General features: G+C 40.7%; 1 protein-coding gene across 1 annotated transcript; it reads left to right on the top strand.

Annotated features, from left to right (window-relative positions):
- Positions 1-207: 207 nt before the first annotated feature.
- OAT (ornithine aminotransferase) lies at positions 208-20,280 on the top strand. The gene is made up of 10 exons (XM_063434921.1): positions 208-293; positions 9,425-9,644; positions 10,021-10,245; positions 11,356-11,451; positions 11,998-12,125; positions 13,496-13,618; positions 13,726-13,854; positions 14,000-14,113; positions 18,522-18,666; positions 19,724-20,280. The coding sequence occupies exons 2-10, from the start codon at positions 9,446-9,448 to the stop codon at positions 19,882-19,884; spliced, it is 1,320 nt and encodes a 439-aa protein (XP_063290991.1). The 5' UTR covers positions 208-293; positions 9,425-9,445; the 3' UTR covers positions 19,885-20,280.
- The last annotated feature ends 1,190 nt before the right edge of the window (positions 20,281-21,470 follow it).

Raw genomic sequence — 21,470 nt, 5'->3', positions numbered from 1 at the left:
ATACACAGCTCTCTATAGCTATGTACGTGTCACTTTCCCTCAGCCCTCTCAGTAATTATAGACTGGCACAGGCCCTCACCCTCCTCCCTTGGCCACGCCCACCGAGGGCTGGTGTTGGGTGATGGCGCGTGCGGGTTCCTGGATTGGTCAGGGGTGTGACCGCTAAACCAATCCGCTAGCGATTTTCAACGTCTGACGTCACGGGCCGCACTGTACATAGACAGCTGGCTGGGCTCACGCACTCTCATTTCCAGCTGGGATTATCTTCGCGAAGGGTGATTGATCGTCAGCAGGTAACTCGGGGACAGCCAGCTGACAGTCTGATAAGGGCTCTCTGCTCTCACCGCGCTGCTTGGGCCAGGTGATGGTTAAATTAATAAGGGAGGTGGGGCTGGGGGAACCAGTGTCTGTCCTGGGCCTCCTACCTGTGGCGTGTGTGTGCAATGCCAGGCCCTGGTAAGTCAGCTCCCACTATGCTCAGTCAGTAGTGACCTAAATCAGGAAAGTAAAGCTCTTGCAGCACAGCTGGGGGTTGCAACAAAGGCTGGCTGTTTAAATTAAGCCAAAATGTAAACACTGGTAAAGTGCAGGGCTGGCCCAAATTTAATTACAACTCCTTTAATGCCTAGCCAGCCATCAGGCCATGCAATGTACTGGCACTGCAATTCTATTCTCAGGCAGTGAGGGGTCTAGCTAGGGGACCAAAGCTTGCCCATCAGTGCTTGGCAGTTAATGAGGAATGCAAATGAAATCATGTTTAGTTTTGTTACTGACACTGGGGGCTAAGAAGCAAGACACCCAGCTGTGATAGAACTACAACTGCTATAATACCAAACTCCATCCCTCCAGATGTTGCTGAACTATAACTCCCATGACTAACAGCCTGTCTATTTTATTTCTAGAATCATGGGAGTTGTAGTTCAGCAACATCTTGAGGTCCAGAGTTTGGGGGAAGCCTACCTTAGGTTGTTAGAATGTTATGGATGGAACCTACAACCGCTGGTACCCACCTCCTTGACTTGTAGGGCATCTGTCCATCCCAACTGCTTTCCAAAACAAGGGGAGAGCTTTCTTAAAGGTTGACTGGAGCAGGACATAGCTGCCTTTTAGAACCTGTCAAAACAACCACACTATACTAAAACATTTAACCTTATCTGATGTTTGCATGCATATTACTTGAACAGTCTTCAATAGAACACCAATAAAACGATGAGCCATTAATTGTGATATGCAAATATGCTGATGTCTGGAGTACCTTTTAGGATGGGAAGTTGGTCATACTATGATGATTAATCTTCAGTAACTGGCTCTGTGACATTGCTTTGTTGGCATACTTTGGGGATTAAATGGGTGGAGTAGGACAAGGTTTTGATTTATATGAAGGCGATGTGAAACGTGGCTACTTTCTTCCATTCAATTCCTTACTGGGGGGGAGGGGAAATTGGTGTAAAATGTTTGGGGTCTTTAAAAAAAAAAAAATATATATATCATTGTACGTATGAGGCATGGTGAGTAATCTCATCATACTGGCTGTTTTATGTCAATAGTGTAAAACTTAACAAATGTTGTGCTGTGATGATGGTTCATGTAGTGATATGTGTACTACGGTGTGATGGGAGTTGTAGAACCCAGTGAGAACCCTGTCTATATTGGTTACCCATGCATTAAAATGTTAACTGTGCTGGGAACTAGTTTTCACTGAACCTCCTGCATTTCTGGCACGTTTTCTTCACTGACATCAGTGGGCTACTTTGTGACCCCTTTACAGAGGTTGTGCAGGTACTCAGAAGGTTGTGCTTAATAGCGCCTTCTGACAGGCTGCTACATTGGGAGTGTTGGGATTGCATGGCTCTGACCTATGTTTGACTTGGGTCACGTCTGCTGATCTAGTAGTATTTCATCAGTTTGATTGCTAAATACACATTTACAGATTGCTTTATTGGTTCTACTAACACCGAACAGTAGAATCTGATTACCTCTAAAATACTAGTTAAGGAACAAATAACTGGATCAATGTTGTGACTTCATTTATATTTTGAGCTTTTTGATTTACATAGTCTTTTAACCTGAGGCTGTTTGTTTAACTTGCATTATTTCAAAGGAAAGTGCTGGTTATATGCTTGGACATACTTAGTGCTTTTTAAAAAGATTTGTTTATGAAACTCAGTTTGTTGAAGGAAAGCATTTTTCCAACTTAATATGAACTTGCTGCCCAAAACCCCATTTTTTTTTTTCTGTTGGTCAATTTTCTCACTTACAAAAAACACAATTATTGTGAGTGACCTTTTATCTATCTCCTATATAACCATAACCTCTATACTTGTTCCCTTTTTTCCCCCTTTTTCTTTCCTTGCCTTCTAATACTCTATTAAAAACATTTACTTCCCAGAGATTTTTTGGTATGTCCTGTCTTGCACTATCTACTGGCAATGTTTATCGTATGCTGGAAAGATTGTACATTTTAGGATAGAATAACATTACATGCTAGACTTACCTTTTCTTGGGTTTAACATCTTAAACTGTAACATCATTTTCATATAATTTACATTATTTTGGGGCAAAGATTAGAAAAAGCACCATGCACAGCTGATGACTGAGTTTGTTAGGGATTTATATTGTTAAGTGACTCTTGGCAGTAGTGGATTTGTGTTGGTGTTAGGGAGTCCATGGCATTAAGATGCTGTTGACTGCAATGTCGAAATGGAAAGTTAAACTTATTTAAAATTTGTGGGAAATTCCTAATTTCTCACCTAAAAGTATATTTATTTTTAAAGGGAAAGTTATTGGAGGTAAAACACATACTTGAATTTCTATAAATGGTCATCATTGGCGTTTATCCATTAGTCTTTAAAAAAAAAAATAATAATAATTTTAGAATATTTAAAATTTCCATAGACCTTCCTTAAGAAAAACACTTTTTTTTTTTTTTTTAGGTAATTTTAAAGCTGAATTGTCTAGATTATTTTATAGATAAAACAGGACTGGGCAAGTTGTGTTTTTGTTTTTTTATAAATCTTCTCCATCTATAGACTGCACTATGCATATATGCAAAGCCTGCTTGGTTTCTGCTTATTGTTTGCTTGTGCATACTTCACATTAGTCTGACCTTGGCTTATTTTCAGAAGGTGTGTAGTTGGTTAGGGGCGTCTCCACCAATCAGTGCTTATTTACAGGTAAAGCAAAATTGATGCAATGTGGGTAGTGATGTTGTAACCAATCTAATTGAAGCCAGAAGGATGATATGCTAGGATTATCCTGCTTGCATTGAAACACACAGTTTTAGCTTATTATTAAAGTTGGATTTTTAAACTTAAAGTTCCCACTGGTATGGCTTTTCTCACATCAGGAGTAATTGCTGTCTGCTCAAGTACTAATCTGGAATCCCAGAATGTAGACCATATAAAATACTGCTTTTGTGCAATTCAATGTCTCTGGATTATGAAACCAGTGGGAAACCACTGTAACATGGCAAATTAATCCAATGACCCAGAAATAGTGATGCACATTTCAATGCAATGAATATTTTCACTACTTTTAGAACCTTTGAGTTTTGCACAGAATGCAAGTAATGCACCCCACCCAATCCAATTTTACTTGATTTGCATTTACGAGCATCAGCAGCTTCCTGGTTACCATGCTGACAGCTAGTTTAGCTACGTAATACAGAAATCATTGCATCTCTTGTGCAAATATTGGCTTTAACCCTGCGTCCTAGTTTGTTTGCCGTTGTGTTCGTGCCAGTTTAAATGACATAATTGACCAGTGGGAAAGATTAAAAGTCAGCTCACAGTAAAACTGTTGAATGATCCAGGGTATAAAAAGACTTTAAACTGCAAATGTATAAAAACAAACTTTTTGCTGGGTTCTTGCGTTCTTATGTAATTTATGTGTACATAAGCAGTGACTTTACTTGCTAGCATTTTACACAATTTTCCGGATTTAGTTTTATGACCTGAATAATGGTCAAATCTCGGAGTATCAACTCACAAATTTACTAAAAAAAAAATAAACTTGAAATCTCATGAAATCAGTTGTGTACAACACGATTACTGGGACCATTTAAAGTATCATCCTTTTGTTCAAGTGGAGCACTGATCTAGATCCAGATTTAGTGTTTTTGAATGAATGTGCTATATAAATCCATCACTTAGCCTTTTGCCCCTTTAAACCTGTATGGATATGCTCTATTTAAAAAAATAATAATAAATAAATAAAAATAAAAGGGCAGTTTATTCCCAAAACATACATACATTATCAAAGAGAGTCCATTATTTCAAATCACTTGACATTTCTGGATAGTTATTAAAATTGAATATAAAAAATATTTTAATTGTGTAATAGTTTGAGATTTTTGGTATTGTAATCTTATATTTTATTACTTTGAAAAAATAATTTAGAAAGTTAATCTAAATATAATAAATCCTTTATCTTACCTTATCCCTTAATATTAAATTGAGGCCTAACAATGCTATATTCTAAATATAGTTACAATGTCAACATCTTAAGTGGTGGAGAAAATCTCTGCTCCCAACTCAGTCTGGCATACTGGCCTATGTTATTGCACTTGACTTTTTGCTGATATTACAGCATTATTGAAGTAGCATTTATGAAAAATATAATTTCCAGCCACCATAAGTATTTAAGAACATTTAAAGTAATATAGTGCTTTACATTTCCAAAGCACAGGACTAAATTTGTCTCAATTTAAAAAAAATCCTTGTATGTATACTTGGGCAATAAGCTTGTATTAAAGAGAAAATGTGAAGTGGGGCATTTCTAAAGCACCACCTATAAAGGCCTCGGACGAAAAGTATGGGATAAATGTGAATTTCGGACTCTAAGAGCTCTTTATTATCTGGTACAGCAGTACGTGCAGCACTGCAGGGAACTAATTTAATTAATCCCAAATGTATCCCTATGCAAGCAGACACCAGCTCTTTGGCAGGCCTTCCTTAGTTGTAGATTATCTTTTTTAGATTTGCATAGTGAGAATTATAATGTCTGAAATGTTGATATGCTGCCCCAGGATGTATAAGGAATGCTGTCTGACTTGTGATGAATCTTTTTTGTTTGGAACAACCAAAGCGTCTGAAAATTAAAATGTTACATTATTTTCTAGCCAGAGGTTAAAATACTGTTGTACAGTGTGCTATGGCAATAGACCTGTGGCCTTGGTAAAGGATTTCAGTTAAAGGTTGTATGGGATGTGTGCAAAAAAGTAAAGCCAGGTTTGTTTGTAAATGGACTTAACTATTCATCTTGTTTTTGGGAAGCTAACTTTTCTGAGGTTAAAGGACAGTCTCACTGCTCAATTCTGTCATTTAAGGTTAAGAACTTTAAGTTCCTAGCCACATCTCCCCTCCATGGGACCTACAGTCTCCCTACACATTTCCTATAGGGATCTAATGTTTAAACTTCATTTGAAGATACAAAATTCTGAATTTAAAAAACACACTGAGCAGATTAGATTGAGAATGAAACACATTTTTTTTTTTTTTTCATGCGGTCTGTAAGAGTCACACACAGGGGAGGTGTTAGGGCTGTATAAACAAAATATTTAACCCTGAAATTACAGATAATTAAGCAGTGAGACAGCAGGGGCATGATCTATAACTAAAGTTGCTTGTTGTCACTTTAAGTAACATGGTTCACACTAGACCCACCAGGCTAATGTGGTATTGTGGTTTATCTCCACACTGACAGGTAGTGATGTCGCGAACATGAAGTTTTACGTTCGCGAACGGCGAATGCGAACTTCCGCAAATGTTCGCGAACCGCCATAGACTTCAATAGGCAGGTGAATTTTAAAACCCACAGGGACTCTATCTGGCCACAATAGTGATGGAAAAGTTGCTTCAAGGGGACTAACACCTGGACTGTGGCATGCCGGAGGGGGATCCATGGCAAAACTCTCATGGAAAATTACATAGTTGATGCAGAGTCTGGTTTTAATCCATAAAGGGCATAAATCGCCTAACATTCCTAAATTGTTTGGAATAACGTGCTTTAAAAAAATCAGGTATGGGGGCGGAGCCTGACCGGGGAGCTGAGCAGACACGCTTTCTGCGAGCTCCTGAGCCTGGACCCGATTTTCGGCGACAAACAGGGGTATTCTTACCTGAATTGGTCCTGCCAACACAGCAACCGGCACTATGCGAACTGGGGCACAGAATGACACCATGCAAGCCTACACATTCGCTGAGAAACCGGGCCGGGAACTCTGGGCCTACGACGCATGGGGTAAGGGAGAGACGGCCGCTTTCCTGACCCGCCAAAACGAGCAGCACCCGCAGCATCGGGCCTCCCAACCCCCCCCCCAGGACCAGAGGGGGTTATCCTGGTCCACACAAGCGTACACCCGAAGCCTGAATTAATTGTCATGGGTGAGAACAGCCGAGAGCGCGAAACACGAGACCAAGCGACCGCACCTAAAATGGCGGCGACAGGCCCAATTATGGACCAAACCTCAATCCGACCTCTGCACGAGCGGCTTGACGCCCTGCTGAACCGGTTCTGGAAGATGCTGGAGGAGCGGACGACGCACCAAACCTCTGATTGCATGGAGGAGCCGAAACAGCCCCAAACTGCGAGGCAGAGTGGGCAGACCCCAGGAACGACCGCCACGCACCGACGGGCGGTACACACACCCGGGCAGGGGTACGTTTGGAGAATCCCTCCTATACACCGACCACATCGCCGGAGAGCCGCCCGCCGCTGGCGGCGGAAGACCACCAGGACCCTCCTCAGCGCCCGATATGGGAAAGACCCGGCCCCAAGAGGCAACCGAGTCTGTGGACAAAAGGTGCCAACCCCACACTTTGCCCGGGGGAAGGGAGGAGCCCCCTGCAGCAGCAATCACTTCCACTCCTCGCTGACCCACCTGCAGTCACTGCCGGCAACACTACCCAGAGGGAGCTGGCGCGACCCACGCCTACCCGGCCACGCAAGCGGAGCCACCAGAACGGGCATCGGGTGAAGCAATCCATGAACCTGCAGGTTGCGGCCCCATCCATCAATCCAGCCCGCGACGCTGAAACTGCTATTTGACCAACCGAACTATAGACTTTTAAGCATCTACTACCACACATTAACATGACGCAGTGTGTAACTTAGCTATATCTTAGCAAACATTGTGGCCATATACCCTGGCAAAGAGCGGTGAGCTTTGATCGTTTTTAATTGTGATAATATGTGCAGTGGTATTAACAAGACGCACTAAAAGTTTACCTGAACCAACTGCATAATTATAACGTTAGGTCACGGTTATTGTGTTTCTTATTACAAGTCTATAATTGAACTGCACCGCATCATTTTAGTTTTACACTGTATCCTGCTACCCAGTAGGCGCAGCTCTAACTTAGCGACAGCTCAGAGAGTAAATTTACTGCCATATCTCTGCCCAGCCAATGCTGAGGTTGACAAGCTTGATTAGCCTATTACCCTGTACCACTCTTGGGCCCGAATAAGTCCCCTCTGGATGACCTTTAAGATCTTCCTGGTATTAAGCCTGGCGCAACTTCCCAGCGTGATTATACCCATGTTTTAGTAGACCATTTATCAGCCTGTCTCAGCCAAGAACCTGCGTTATTAAGCCGTTTATATCATCTGTACTGTTTCTCACCTTGGCATATTTTCTTTAAATTGTACATTTTACGTTAAGCTGGATCTGTTATTCTTAAATTTTGAGTTTACTTGTTAACCGACACAAAATAAGCCTGAAATCTCTATGTATTTACGTGACGAAATTTGGCAAAACACCTGTGCGCACATGTTTTCAAAATGTCGTAGCTTGTGCATAGCTTACCTTACCTGACCAGTGTCACTAATGCTGAACTAGCCAGACCTGCTTGCATATTGCAGTTAGCATGTACCTAGCATAAGTAACTAATGGTTTTTTGTTTTTTTTTATCTATGTGTAATCTGTCGCCTGACTAGCATGACCTAGCGAGATATTAATCCGGATCCTACGATCCTTAGCTTGTAATTTCAAATTGGAGTTTAACTACGTTACTTTAAAAAAAAAAAAATTAGGCATTGAAAATCTGGAAATGTACTTTAACTTTGTGTATTGTTGTACCGACCCTATAATGTAACTCGCTTTAACGTTTCCTCCGTCTTCTCTTCTGTACCCCAGACTATATGCCTTAATAAAAATCAGATTGACAAAAAATCAGGTATGATGTTGTATCGATCAGGTAGTGTAAGGGTTACGCCCGCTTCACAGTGACAGACCAAACTCCCCGTTTAACGCACCGCAAACAGTCCATTTGCACAACCGCAAACTCCCCATTAGCACAAGGATGGATACCAAGCTAGCCATGTCCCTTTCCTTGTCCTCACTGATGTCATTGAAGGTCTCTTCCTCCACCCAGCCACGTACAACACCAAGGGTCCCCGAAAGGTGACAACAAGCCCCCTGTATTTTTTTTTTTTTTTTTTAAATGTACACTACTGTTACACCAGATATGAGTGGTGGCACTGGGACCACCTTCAAAATATTGGATATTGCTAAAAATCATGATCACTATATACTTTCTCTACAAACTTCTAAAACGAACCAAACTACTCATCCATCCGCTATACCATTTTATCCCACCTAGAACTAGTGCCCAGTTAAAATACTTGACATGTATATGGGCAGCTTCGGTCTCCTTCAACACTGACACTCCAGTGCATATTATTAAAAGATTGGGCAGATGGAAATCCTCAGTCTACAACCAATATATTCCTCATCCTGAGAAAGAAATGAGGAAAGCTTTTAAAAGTTTGGCTTTGTAAATTTGATGCAATAAGTGTGTTTTTCTTTAATACCTTTTCACCCTCTTTGCATGAACCCGACTTACATATATTACTAATGTTTCTGAACATATATATCATATTATTCACTCACTCTCTGGGCCGGCCTAAGACATCATGCTGCCTAGGTCCAACGATAAATTACTATGGGGGATAATGTATAATAAACACAGGTTACTGGCTATGGGAGGGATAATGTATAATAAACACATAAAAAAAATGAATGAATGCAGCTTCAGAATTTATCTAAATTGTATGCGGTCTAGGAGGTGGGAGGGTCTGCTGCTGATTGGCTGAAATGTGTCTGCTGACTGAGTACAGGGTCAAAGTTTACTCAATGATGACGAATAGGGGGCGGACCGAACATTGCATATGTTCGCCATCCGTGGCAAACGTGAACACGCTATGTTCGCCAGGAACTATTCGCCTGCGAACTGTTCGGGACATCACTACTGACAGGCCAACTGAGAGAATATAATACTCAATTCAATTGTAAGGTTAACACATAATCATGGGTATTGTAGTTTCTATTGTTTTTATTTTTTTATTTTATATCAAACCCTGCTTGATGAGTATTCATTTCTCTACTGTGACTCCAATTCCTTAACATGATGATATTTAATTGCAGAATCAGAAAATTCTTTCCAGAATGTTTTCAAAGTTGGTCCAGAGACGCACTTTGAGTGCTCTATATTGCAACCTCAATGCACAGATGAGTTCGGCTGGGGTGGCAGCTACACAGAAACCAGTTGAAGAACCGTTAAACTCAGAATATATATATGACAGAGAAGCAAAGTATGGAGCTCACAACTATCATCCTTTACCAGTTGCTCTTGAAAAAGGAGAAGGTTTGGACCTTACTTTGACATTTTATTTTACTTTCTCTAGTAATTCCACAACTCAACAAACCTCGCTGTAGAATGCTTGCCAAATCCCCACTGGTACAGGCTGAAAATCTAATAAGCAGACTAATGTATTTGTAAAAAAATGGGAAAACTGCTGTTCACATAACAAGGCCATTTAGGATGAGTCTGATCTGCTTTATGGTGGGAAATGACTTTGTTATGGTAACAATGCGTGTAACACTCTAGAACTAAAGGAACCTGCAATGGGGACAATAGTGGGAATACAGAACATACACCAATAGTATTCATATAAAGAATGATCGGACCAAACTGCTGTTTAGTTGCATCGTGCTTAACCAGTCTCTTAATCTTCTTAAAGGTGTATATGTGTGGGATGTAGAAGGCAGAAGGTATTTTGACTTCCTGAGTGCTTATAGTGCTGTCAATCAAGGCCACTGCCATCCAAAGATAATCAATGCTTTGAAGACTCAGGCAGAAAAGCTGTCCCTCACCTCTAGGGCTTTCTACAACGATGTGCTTGGAGAATACGAGGAATACATCACAAAGCTGTTCAACTACAACAAAGTGTTACCAATGAACACAGGTATAAAATATGTAGGACTGGAAGGTTTCTGGCGACTGTCTAGGCTCACATTAAATTACGATTTTTCCCTCTTGCTGTCCAGGTGAATGATCTCATTGCATTGTTGAGCCAGCAGGGAATTGTAACTTCTAAATTCTGTACTCTTCAGGAACTTAATACAGCAGGCGCCTCACCCACTGCCCAAATATAATGGGATCCACTGGTCCATGTGGAGTAGTTAATTCCTTTCTATGTGGCGTGCTTTAGGGTCCCTAGATTAATATAATCTATCTAAACACTGCTTGCTTATTGTGCAGTGCTGTGCATTTTGGATGCACTGCAAACCTCTGGCTGGATGCAAACTGGCATCTAAATGAAACTATTAGAACTATTTCAAAACCCATAGGTGACATTCTGGCTAGTGTTTTTTTTTTTTTTTTTTTTTCTTTTTTAATTCAATTGTTTTAGCTAAAATAATATACAGGAATAACCTATTGCTGGTTGTTCTCTGAAAGCAGTTGCAGAATAAACAAGCTGGGCAGTGAGCAGTGGCTGTGGAGGGTTTTTATTTTTATTTATTTTTTACAGAATATGCTGATTCAGTAACTAGTGCAACTGGCATGGCTTACCTTGTTTCTACTCTTCCAGCTGAAAGTTCTGTAGATTCCAAGGATTCTAACTGGACATCTGTTTGAGAATGACATGTGATTAAAATTGGTAAACCACTTGTTTAAATGACTGCCATTACTGGCATAGTTAACTTATGGATTTACCGCCCACAAAAGGAATCCTCTATTTCAGGCTTACCCAAACTCCGACCCTCCAGATGTTGCCCAACTACAAGTCCCATGATTCAAAGCCTATCTTTCATTTATAGATTCATGGGAGGTGTAGTTCAGCAACATCTGGAGGGCTGGAGTTTAGGGAAGCCTGCTCTATTTTGATGTGCTTTTTTTATTCATTAAATAATTATACAAATTCACAACTCTACCCAACAGACTTGTGATCCCCATGTTTTAATAAAGCTAGCTATGACTAAGTTTGCTGATTTCTGCTGTTGTATTGATCTACAGTTTTAGATAATAATTTTTAGTCAAATATTCTTAAACCCAATTTTTTTTTTTTTTTTAGGTGTTGAAGGTGGGGAGACTGCTTGCAAGCTGGCTCGGAAGTGGGCATATACCGTGAAGGGTGTTCCGAAATACAGGGCACAGATTATTTTTGCAGGTAAAGTGAAAATATTGTATGAACATTCTGTGCTTTAGATCTTGTTACCATGAATACCTTGAGGCTTCTCCTATTTCAGTTGTGGCATAGTACATATAAAATGCTCAACATTTTCGACAAGACACGTTTAATACGATCATCACTTTTGTAAATCTTGCGGTTTTTGCAAACCAAAGAAAAGAAAATGTTACTTGCGCTTTCTCCTTAATCCCTATGTATATTTAGACAAATGGAGGTCATTTAGTTGCTCCAATGGCCATTGGAGGGATCCCCGCCTGCCAACGTCAAGGCAGACCCCCCTAAGCGGGTCCTAACACTGACGGTTTTTGCAAACGTTTGCACAACTTATGTTTTTATTATTTAGAACTGATATTTATTTATTTTTTTTAAACTTGCCACAGAGTATGCTACATCACTGGACAAAACATTCATTGGTAAAGGGGAAACAATGAAGTTTGCAGTGATGTTTGACAGTTTGTGTACCTTCTTTAAACTGGGGCAAAAGTCTGCCTGTACATGTTATAACGGTTACTTTTCCATTTTCAGCTGGCAACTTCTGGGGAAGAACAATGTCTGCAATATCAAGCTCCACAGACCCCTCCAGCTATGAGGGATTTGGGCCATTTATGCCTGGATTTAAAATAATTCCTTACAATGATCTTCCTGCTCTTGAGGTAAACTTTTTTAAAGATTGTATTAAACTTCATGCATTCGTTATGCAAAAACACAAGGGAAAATACTTGGTATTAGTTTACCCCAAGAGCTGTTCCATTTGTGAGTGGAACTACTCTAAAAGCTGGTGTAGCGGAGCGGCAATATTAAATCCCACGATCTCCGCTGGTATTAAAGGTAATCCACAGTGAGCGCTGAAAAGTCAGGCAATATCCCAAATCCCCCAGTAACCGGCCGAAACACAGTTCTGGGAGTCAACTGAGGTCTTTATTCAGTTTCCAGTATTTATGCAAGTCCCCATGCAAGGGGTTTCCTTACTGACATAGCAGGGGTAATACAGTAAGGGACTACATGGGGGACTTAACATTTGGATCATTTCTCCCATCAGGCACTGCTGCACGAGAGGTATACTCCCACTGGAATATACCGGTAAGTGGATTATCCCTCTGTGCAGCAGTACTGGCATTTTACATTTAAATTCACCACTTGTACAATTGTCATGTTGTTCTAACGGACAGACGTTCGGTAGATAGCTGGGGTCTGAGTGCACCTTTCGTGAGAGTACCGCTCAGATCCCAGCTAAAACAACCAAACGCCGCACGGAATACACTTTATTAAGGTCGTCTGAAAGTACCGAACACCGATGGGGAACCACAATAGGAGAAGATCGGAGCTCCCGAACGGCCTGGAAGTACAGCAGTGTTCATGCCGTCGAGTAGCCGTTTTCAGTTCCAGGCGCTCAACGACAAAACACTGCTGGGGAGACAAAGGATCCAAGATGGCCGACCGCCGTGTGGTCGGTAGTCGGACGGCCACCCAGGAAAGCACTTAACTACCGGTTGCAATCTGGTAATTGGTGCCACACGACCCTCAGTGTGTGGGCTTGGGTTCGGTACTTAGTTTGTTTCACGAACAGCCAGTAAAGTTGCTGTTCGTGAAACAACCATGTAAATGCTAGCGGCTTTCGGCTGCTAGCATACGAATGCTATAGGGATTACATGCAAACCTACATTTCAATACAAAATGCAAAGTACATTCAAACAGAATAGGGCAGCAGTGTTTAGGACAACCTTTAGAGTCACAGTTCTATAGTCTGAAGTGGCTAGGTTTGCCACAGCTGGTATGTTTACTTTAAGACTTTTTTGAATAGTCTGCTTTAACTTTGTGAAGCAACTTGTTTTATCGGAAGGTTCTGACATACTTCTGCCTTGGGGAACTAAAAATTATTTCTCAAATTAAGAAATACTGATGCATAGCTAGTAGAGATGTGCCTGTTTACCAGGAAACCTTAGTGTGAGTTTTCAAGAGTTGTGTATTCCTACCTCCTTTTAGACACATCTTGCATATACTTAATTGTATCTCCATTCTACAGCGTGCTCTACAAGACCCCAACGTAGCTGCATTCATGGTTGAGCCAATTCAGGGTGAAGCAGGTGTAGTTGTTCCTGATGAAGGGTACCTAACTGGGGTACGGCAGATGTGCACAGCACATAATGTAAGTGTTAAAACTGTATACATTGTACAGCATGGAAATGGACTCTAGAAATGGTGGTCACTCGAACTCCCTTGCATTGTCTATTTTTTTTTTTTTTTTTTTTCCAGGTTCTATTCATTGCTGATGAAGTTCAGACTGGATTGGCTAGAACTGGCAAAATGCTTGCTGTGGACCATGAAAATGTTCGCCCAGACATCTTGATTCTTGGAAAAGCTTTGTCCGGAGGAACATACCCTGTAATTATGCTTTTAGGGGAAAAATAGAAATTACATGTGAAACTTTTTATAACATTTGGCAGTGTACAAATTTTAAATCCATGTCCTCCCACGGTTTTCCTGTCCAATAAATGGTATAGGTAATCATAAACCCCCTTGTTTTTAGGTGTCTGCTGTTCTGTGTGATAATGAGGTGATGATGACCATTAAACCAGGTGAACATGGATCAACCTACGGAGGCAATCCTGTTGCATGCCGTGTGGCCATGGCTGCTCTGGAGGTAGGTAATAAGTCCTGTATGGGCAAAATATAGCTAGGGTTGAACAAGCGATTCATGTACTGGCAAAGGAAGACTGTGCCCCCTTGCTCCCATGCCTCTAGTAGGTGCAAAATACTAAATATATGATGGAACTGTATTTTTATTGACTAGCAGATATAGCACACAAACTTCTGATTAAGAGAATTGGTTATTGAATGCATAGAAATAATGGAGGTCAAGAAGCTAACAGAGGTTGATTTGGTACAGAGAAATACTGGTCAATCATTGTGTGATAAACCTTGTAAATAACCATGAGAAAATTGAGGTATATGATGGGACAAGGCAAAGTGTTTGAGCAAATGTGAGAACACTCTCTTGTGCAGAGACACACTGACCTTTTTAACATGCCACCTAGTGGAAGCAATGACACATTACCATGTGGCTATTAGAGGAAGTGATGGGATTGTCACAACTTTATTTTCCAAAGTCCAGTGTTATCTATTGTGAAGCCCTGGCGGTCCTAGTGGGGAGTGCAGTTCTTGAGCTAGAGTTAACTCTCGTGAGAACCATGGCAATGTTGTGCTCGCAAGAGGAGACCCGGCGGAGCTGCAAGCTAGAGTTCCCGGGTCTCCTCTGCCTCTGGTACATGAAGGCACCTAGCAGGGCCAGCGCTTGGATAGCACCAACCCTGCAGGAGAGCGCATTGGCTCTCGGGCAACTGCAGCGACCTGCTGGTGACCTATGACTGCATGCCCGCAGAGGCTCTCCATCACTGGTCTAGGCATTAAAATCTCAACATCTTAATCCTTCCACTCGGCAACCCCCATGCTATATAATTCTGTTTTCGTTACTTGATAGGATGGTCGATCAACCTATCCCATCTTTTCTTGCGCTACTTAATCGCATGAAGTTTAGATAGTGCAAACGGTAATTTGCTAAATGTAACAAACTTCTCATAATTGAAGAAAATATTTTGCTAGCATACAGTGGCAGTAGCTATTGGATGTATTATGCTGGAAATGTAACCATGGAAATAAACTTAAAGCTGTTAACCCCTTAGTTATAACTTAAAATTCCGATACCCACAAAGCCACCTATTTGAATTGTTGTGTCTAAGCTGTTCTGGCCTGGTTGACAACAAAGGTGCTATTCAGAACCGGTCCAAAGTGTCACCAGCCCCCCATGGTCCTGAGTTCTTTAAAGGCAAGAAACACTTTCTTGATGAAAAGCTTGAAACACTCTTTATTTTCCAGAGCTCTTGCTCTGCCTCCCCAGACAAACTGGAAAAAGCTAAATGTTTAAGCAAATATTTAAATTGTAAGATGAGGAGAATTGGGAACATCTACCAAAGGTGGACATACCAATAGCTCAACTCTCTAAAGTCCACTATTCTTATTGAATGTGGCAGGTCTCTAGGACCCAAAGAATATATGGCTGTTGGTTGCCAGAGCACAGACTATTTGGCTACAGTGATTGGAAGGATTAGGCAAGGAATTGGCTCAACTGCTTAGGAACATTAGGCTGGCAAACTAACTTTTGTTGGATATGTGAGGTAGTACTCAAACTGTCTGCTCATATTATGGGATTGTCATCAGTTGCCAGAGGGGGCTTCATGGCTCAGATCTTGGATGACATATACAGCATTTAAGTCCACATTGTGCGAATTGCCTTCTGAAAGAAATTGGCTGCTTCTTGCTCCTTTAAAGGCACTTATAAAACAAATGTCTGAAACCAAAAAGGCCATTTGTTGAGGCAGGAGATATAGACGGAATAGATTCTCATGCCTAAATCGGTTGGTTTCAATAGAGCGATGAATCTTTAGTGGGCAAAACTAGGATTTGAGATTCAGTGACTAGCAGACAAGATAAGAGATGTTTTGAATCCAGGAAAGTGGTAGGAGGACTGCAATGGTTCGGTCATGCATAGGAGCGGTAAACACAATCTGTGGGTATTAAACACAATAAACGATGGATAAAAAATAGTTTTGGGCCATTTGTCTGTCCCCTACATGGTAAAAAAAGACTATATGGAGACTGTGGATTTGACTCCCAACTACACATACCCATGGTGTTCTGTTCAAGAATTGTGTTTTTTTTTTTTTTTGTTTTTTTTTATATGCAGTCAAGTCACAGAATAAATTAAATTTTCAATTTTAAAGTCCCTTCATATTGGCCTGGTTTCAGTGCCACAGATTTGTACAAAAATTCTGGTACCTTTTGGCAGTTTATCTTCGAGAGAAATGCATTTCCATTGTCCTGTGTTTAGATTATTGGTTTCTCAAAGTATCCACTGTGAATAACATCTGAACCATAATCCAGATGTTGCAAGAACACCGTTGGTTCATCAACTGTGAGAAGTCTATGCTTCCTCTTAAATCTTTTTGTGGATTCAAAAGTCCCTTTCACTTAATCTTCCCTCACAGAAAACTAAGAATCAATGTTTAGTCTCTACAGCAGGAGACAACCTGTTCCATCAGACAAGCAAGGAGTAAGCTAGTTATCTGCACTTCTTCCATTCTGGCGATTCAGTGGGCAGAAGTACACATGAGCCGTTAAGAAGTCTTTCAACAAAGCTTCAGAACCAGCTCAAGTGATGGATGAACAGTTTCTCTAGACATATCTTTCCAGCAAAGGGAGTTTCTCACATTACACACTTCAGTTTGGTTGGGGCACATCTACAGCAAATTGTTTCCTCCACAGAGGAGGCGGGTCAATCCTCAAATTAGAGATGAGAGCTGTTCTAAATGCACTTTTGAGATTCAAGCCATGGACCCAATCAGACTATCATGACCATTACCTACACAAACAGACAAGGGGAGCAAGGGTCATGTCTCCATCCTTTGTACACAGTCCTGGGCAGAAAGAAAATTGGAATCCATGACTGCTGCACATCAGGGGAATGAACCTCATAGCGGATGATTTTGATCTGAGCAGTTGACACAATTGGAATAGTCCCTATGTCCAAAGCTGTACTGGTAAAGATGCTTGGTCTGCCAGAAATGGATTTCATTGCAACAAGGATTAAAGAAAGGGTATCAATTTTTTGCATCCCTGTTCAAAGATTACCCTGTTTTGTACAGTCTCTCAGTACTATATCTTCAAGATGGCATGTTTCCCCCCCGTTGCTCAAATACCTTTTCATTCTACAAAAATCAGGACAGACCAAATTACAGTATTAGCCGTCATGCCATATTGGTCAAACTGCAGTTTTTCAGAATTGAAACGAATGACCCAGCTTCTTGAGAACTGTTGCTATCAGATTAACGTCTGGGAAAACAAATTCCAAATGACTCTTCTGTTCAGGTTGATGGCTTGGCTATGGTGAGGCTAATACTTGGACAAAGGTGTACAGGTACATATGATCTACTCCCTAATCAACTAAAAATCCACATCCATTTTTTTTGTTAAAAATTTTGAGAAATATAAAAAAACCTTCATCTGGTGTAGGCATGACTATAGTTTACTATTGCTCATCAGGGCTCAGTGTTTCAGCACTAAAGAGAAACTGCACTTCAGTAGACTTCAAAAGAGCTCCAGAAATTTACCTCAACCATTAATCATATCCAACTATTTTTTACCAATTGCAGATTTAGAGGATTCCTTGAAATTTCACAGATCAGTGATTTGATAGACCTGAAAGGTAGATGAAGTTATAGACCGTCGGTGGTCTTGTGCAAAATTTTTCGGCGAAGGAATACTCCAAATCTTTAGCAAAATCAGGGTCAGAAAAGACTTGAGCATACACAAATGATATTTGCAAAGCTACAATGTGGTCCTCATTTAATACCTTCATATGAGGCATTTTAGGCTGGACTAATTTTCCTACTCAGTAGGGCATTAGGTGCTCCAGGCTGTCTTTTGGTTCACCCACTCTTCTTGGGTATTGCTATATCCCATGGATACTGCCACTAAATCCTTGAAAAAGGCAGTTTTACTTACCCTAAATTATTGTCCTTAAAATAGTGGCAGTACAGAATTCCCTCTCTGCTTTTTGTTTAGTTATATATTTTTGTAGCATTTGGCATTTCTTATGACTAAGGTAACTCTGTGTGGGTATTGGCAAGGTATGAGTGGAAGGAGTGAATTGTTTTATTTCCCAGGTTACTTGTCCAGCATAAGACTGTACATCCCATGGGTACTGCTACTATATAGAAGAGAAAATAAATTTACAGTGACTAAAATTTGCTTTCTCACATATAATGGTCTACAGCCTCTTGTCTCCTATGGACACTAATGCAGTTCTCTCCTGGCTATGTGTGTAGTTAAAGCATTGCCATGTTTAGCGGTTTCTCATTTTAAACCGTTTGACTAATGTGTGAACTTTAATTCCAAGTTGCTTTTCTTAAGACTCTGTATAGTCCTAAATCAGATTCTAATGGGGAAAATACTTTTATTGTAACCAAAACTTTGTAAATTGGTTCTGCTGTTAGGTCATTGAAGAAGAGAACCTGGCTGAAAATGCAAGATTAATGGGAGATTTATTGAGAGCAGAGCTAATGAAGACTCCAAACGACATTATTACACATGTACGAGGAAAGGGGTTGCTGAACGCCATTGTTGTGAAACAAAGTCAAGGTAAGACTTTCTGCTACATGTCTATTTTAGACTGTTGTGCCTATTTGGTCCATGAAAACTTTTGAACAAAATTAATTTTTTATAAAATATTTTTACACCCTTCCATAAGACCTCTAATGCTTCTTGTACAACTGGCTTCCTCTAAATGGGTTACATGATGTTACGTGATATAGAATGTGAAAACAAAGTGTGGTAAACTGCACCAAATAAGGTGAATAATTTCAACTACAATATTGTGTTCAATTCTTATACTAATTTACAAATGTGATATATATATATATATATTTTTTTTTTTTTAATGGGGGGGGGGGGGGGGGGGGGGGGCTTTTGGTAATCTGTGGAGGACCTCAAAGAAAAATACAAAAAATAATAGTGCAGTTTGTCAACTGTGTAAAGTGAAATGACATTTTACAAAGTCCATGCTGCTGCTTCAGATCCAGACCCTTCATATTCTCTACATGATTAATGAACACTGAGAGGCCACTGCAAGAAGAATTAACCTATACTTAAACGGGGATTATACCATCCAGGCATTTACCAGCAAAGCTCTCAGCAGCTCTCTAAAGTGTGAGTTGGCACCAGTGGTGTATCCTGGTTTTGTGCTGCCCTAGGCATGACAAAACTCAGGCGCTTTCTCCCCCCCCCCCCCCTGCCCTGCCTTCTTAATACACACATTCACTTCTTGGAACATGCATAGGTACATGTCGGACCACATGTTTCCTGTGATGTTTGGTTAATTCTGATTATATTCTATGTACTTTTTCTAGAAATGAAATACAAACTAGTGCAAACATAGACCATACATGTACAGAAATTTAACTTTTTTAAGGTGTTGTGGCACTTTATAAAATTTATAAAATCTCTGACTTTTTTTTAGTTCTCTATTGGCACTTCTTGAATAATCCTAGATTCTGTTGCAAAACAGGTTTTTATTTATCTACTTCTCTTTAGTCTCCGTTAGTTGGAGCCCTAGACTATATGCCTGTGACTTTCAATGCCAGTTTAAGATTTTTTTTTTCTTTTTTCACTTGATTAACACTAACTGTGCTTGCTTCAGAATGTGATGCGTGGAAGATGTGTCTCAGACTGCGTGACAATGGACTCCTGGCTAAGCCCACTCATGGAGATATCATCCGACTGGCTCCACCGCTTACCATCAAGGAAGATGAGATCAGAGAGTGCATTGAGATTATCCACAAGACTATCCTTTCATTCTAAGTAACTCACGTGGTGGACATTCATCAAACTGCAATTTCCTTCTAGTTCATCTAAGTAGGAGTTAGTGCTGTGGCTCCTAGTGACGTGTCTTCGTAGAATTGATCATGCTTGCATATATGGACATGGCATTTGTATACTCCATCTGCTGAAAAACCTATGAACAATAATCTGTGGAATATCCATTACTCCAATGCCAAAAAGTGGACAAAGGGTTCTGTCTTCAATTTCCAGTTATTGTAAACTCAAAGCTCAGTGTAACTGAGTGGACACGCTAACCTCTATATAGTGTATATAGTGCTGTGGGTGTTTAAAAGTAAGATTTGTAGATGTTATTTAATGCATAGGTCTGTATAGCTTAAATTCAGTATTCCAATTAAGGTTGGTTCATAAAATAAAATTGTTACATTACCACTTGACTTTAAATTATTTAAACTGTGAATCTAAATGCACTGTTCATAAGCTGTATTCCAAACACCAAAGTGCCCCTCTGGAACTTCCTTGCAGCCCCGGTGGCATACAAAGGGTTAAATCCAGCGCAGAAGTCTTTGCTGTCGGGGCCCTCCTCTGCCGACGTCGGTCACTGCGGATCTAATGTGTGGCAAGTGCTGCCTGTGCATTAGGTCATTCTCATAGTGAAGCATTGACTCAACACTTTCCTATGGGGTTTTAGACTCCGGTTGTCCTCATGCAGTGTGAGGACATCCAATGTCCTTTCAAGGAGTCAAACTCTACAAAAGTCAGTAAACATTGCAGTTTCTCTAAGCACTAGAGTGACTGACTGGTGCAGTGCACAAAGACCACTTCAATGAGATGAAGTGATCTGGGTGCCCATAATGTCCCTCTAATCCTAGGCAATATGGTTTTCAAATGGTACACATTTAAAAGATCACAACTTTAAAATGTTTATGGGTTAAAGCAAGCTAGCTTAACGAGCACTGTTGTGATCGATCTGATTTTAAAGGAACATTATAGGGTCAGGAACACAACCATGTATTCCTGACCCTATAGTGTTAAAATCACACTCTTAATACCCTAAATATAGTAAAATCCTAATTGTAGTAAAGTCTGCAGCTGCTACCTCTGCTCCTTTTTGCCTGTGAACTGCCTGTCTGCTGACATCAGAAGTGGTGGTCTGAGCCAATCACAATGCTTCCCCATAGGATTGGCTGAGACAGATCAGGGGCAGAGCCAGCACAAGTCAAACACAGCCCTGGCCAATCAGCATCTCGTCGTAGAGATGACTTGAACAAATGCATCTCTATGAGGAAAATTCAGTGTCTGCATGCAGACACTGAAGACACTGAATGGCAGTGTTGCACACTAGGCAGGACTAATCCAGGAAGCACCTCTAGTAGCCATCTGAGGAGTGGCCAGTGGAGGTGTCCCCAGCCTGTAATGTGAACACTGCATTTTCTCTGAAGACTGTGTTTACAGCAAAAAGCCTGAAGGGAATAATTCTACTCTCCAGAACAAATGCAATACGCTTTAGTTCTGTTGATTACAGTGTCCCTTTAAGGTACCACTTTGCTGCATGGTGTAACAGTGGGTTGTATTTGCTTTGGTTGTAAGCAGGTGTAACTAGAAAC

The sequence above is a fragment of the Pelobates fuscus genome, chromosome 10 (assembly GCF_036172605.1).
Source record: "Pelobates fuscus isolate aPelFus1 chromosome 10, aPelFus1.pri, whole genome shotgun sequence".
Classification (NCBI taxonomy): Eukaryota; Metazoa; Chordata; class Amphibia; order Anura; family Pelobatidae; genus Pelobates; species Pelobates fuscus.
The sequence above is the reverse complement of the archived record's forward strand: the minus strand, read 5'-3'. Positions and strand labels throughout refer to the sequence as shown.

Excerpts from the sequence above, each read along its gene's own strand:
- OAT (XM_063434921.1), top strand. The coding sequence starts at position 9,446 with ATGTTTTCAAAGTTGGTCCAGAGACGCACTTTGAGTGCTCTATATTGC. Across the intron at positions 10,246-11,355 it reads AGTGTTACCAATGAACACAG|GTGTTGAAGGTGGGGAGACT; the intron begins GTATAAAATATG and ends TTTTTTTTTTAG. Across the intron at positions 14,114-18,521 it reads TGGCCATGGCTGCTCTGGAG|GTCATTGAAGAAGAGAACCT; the intron begins GTAGGTAATAAG and ends TTCTGCTGTTAG.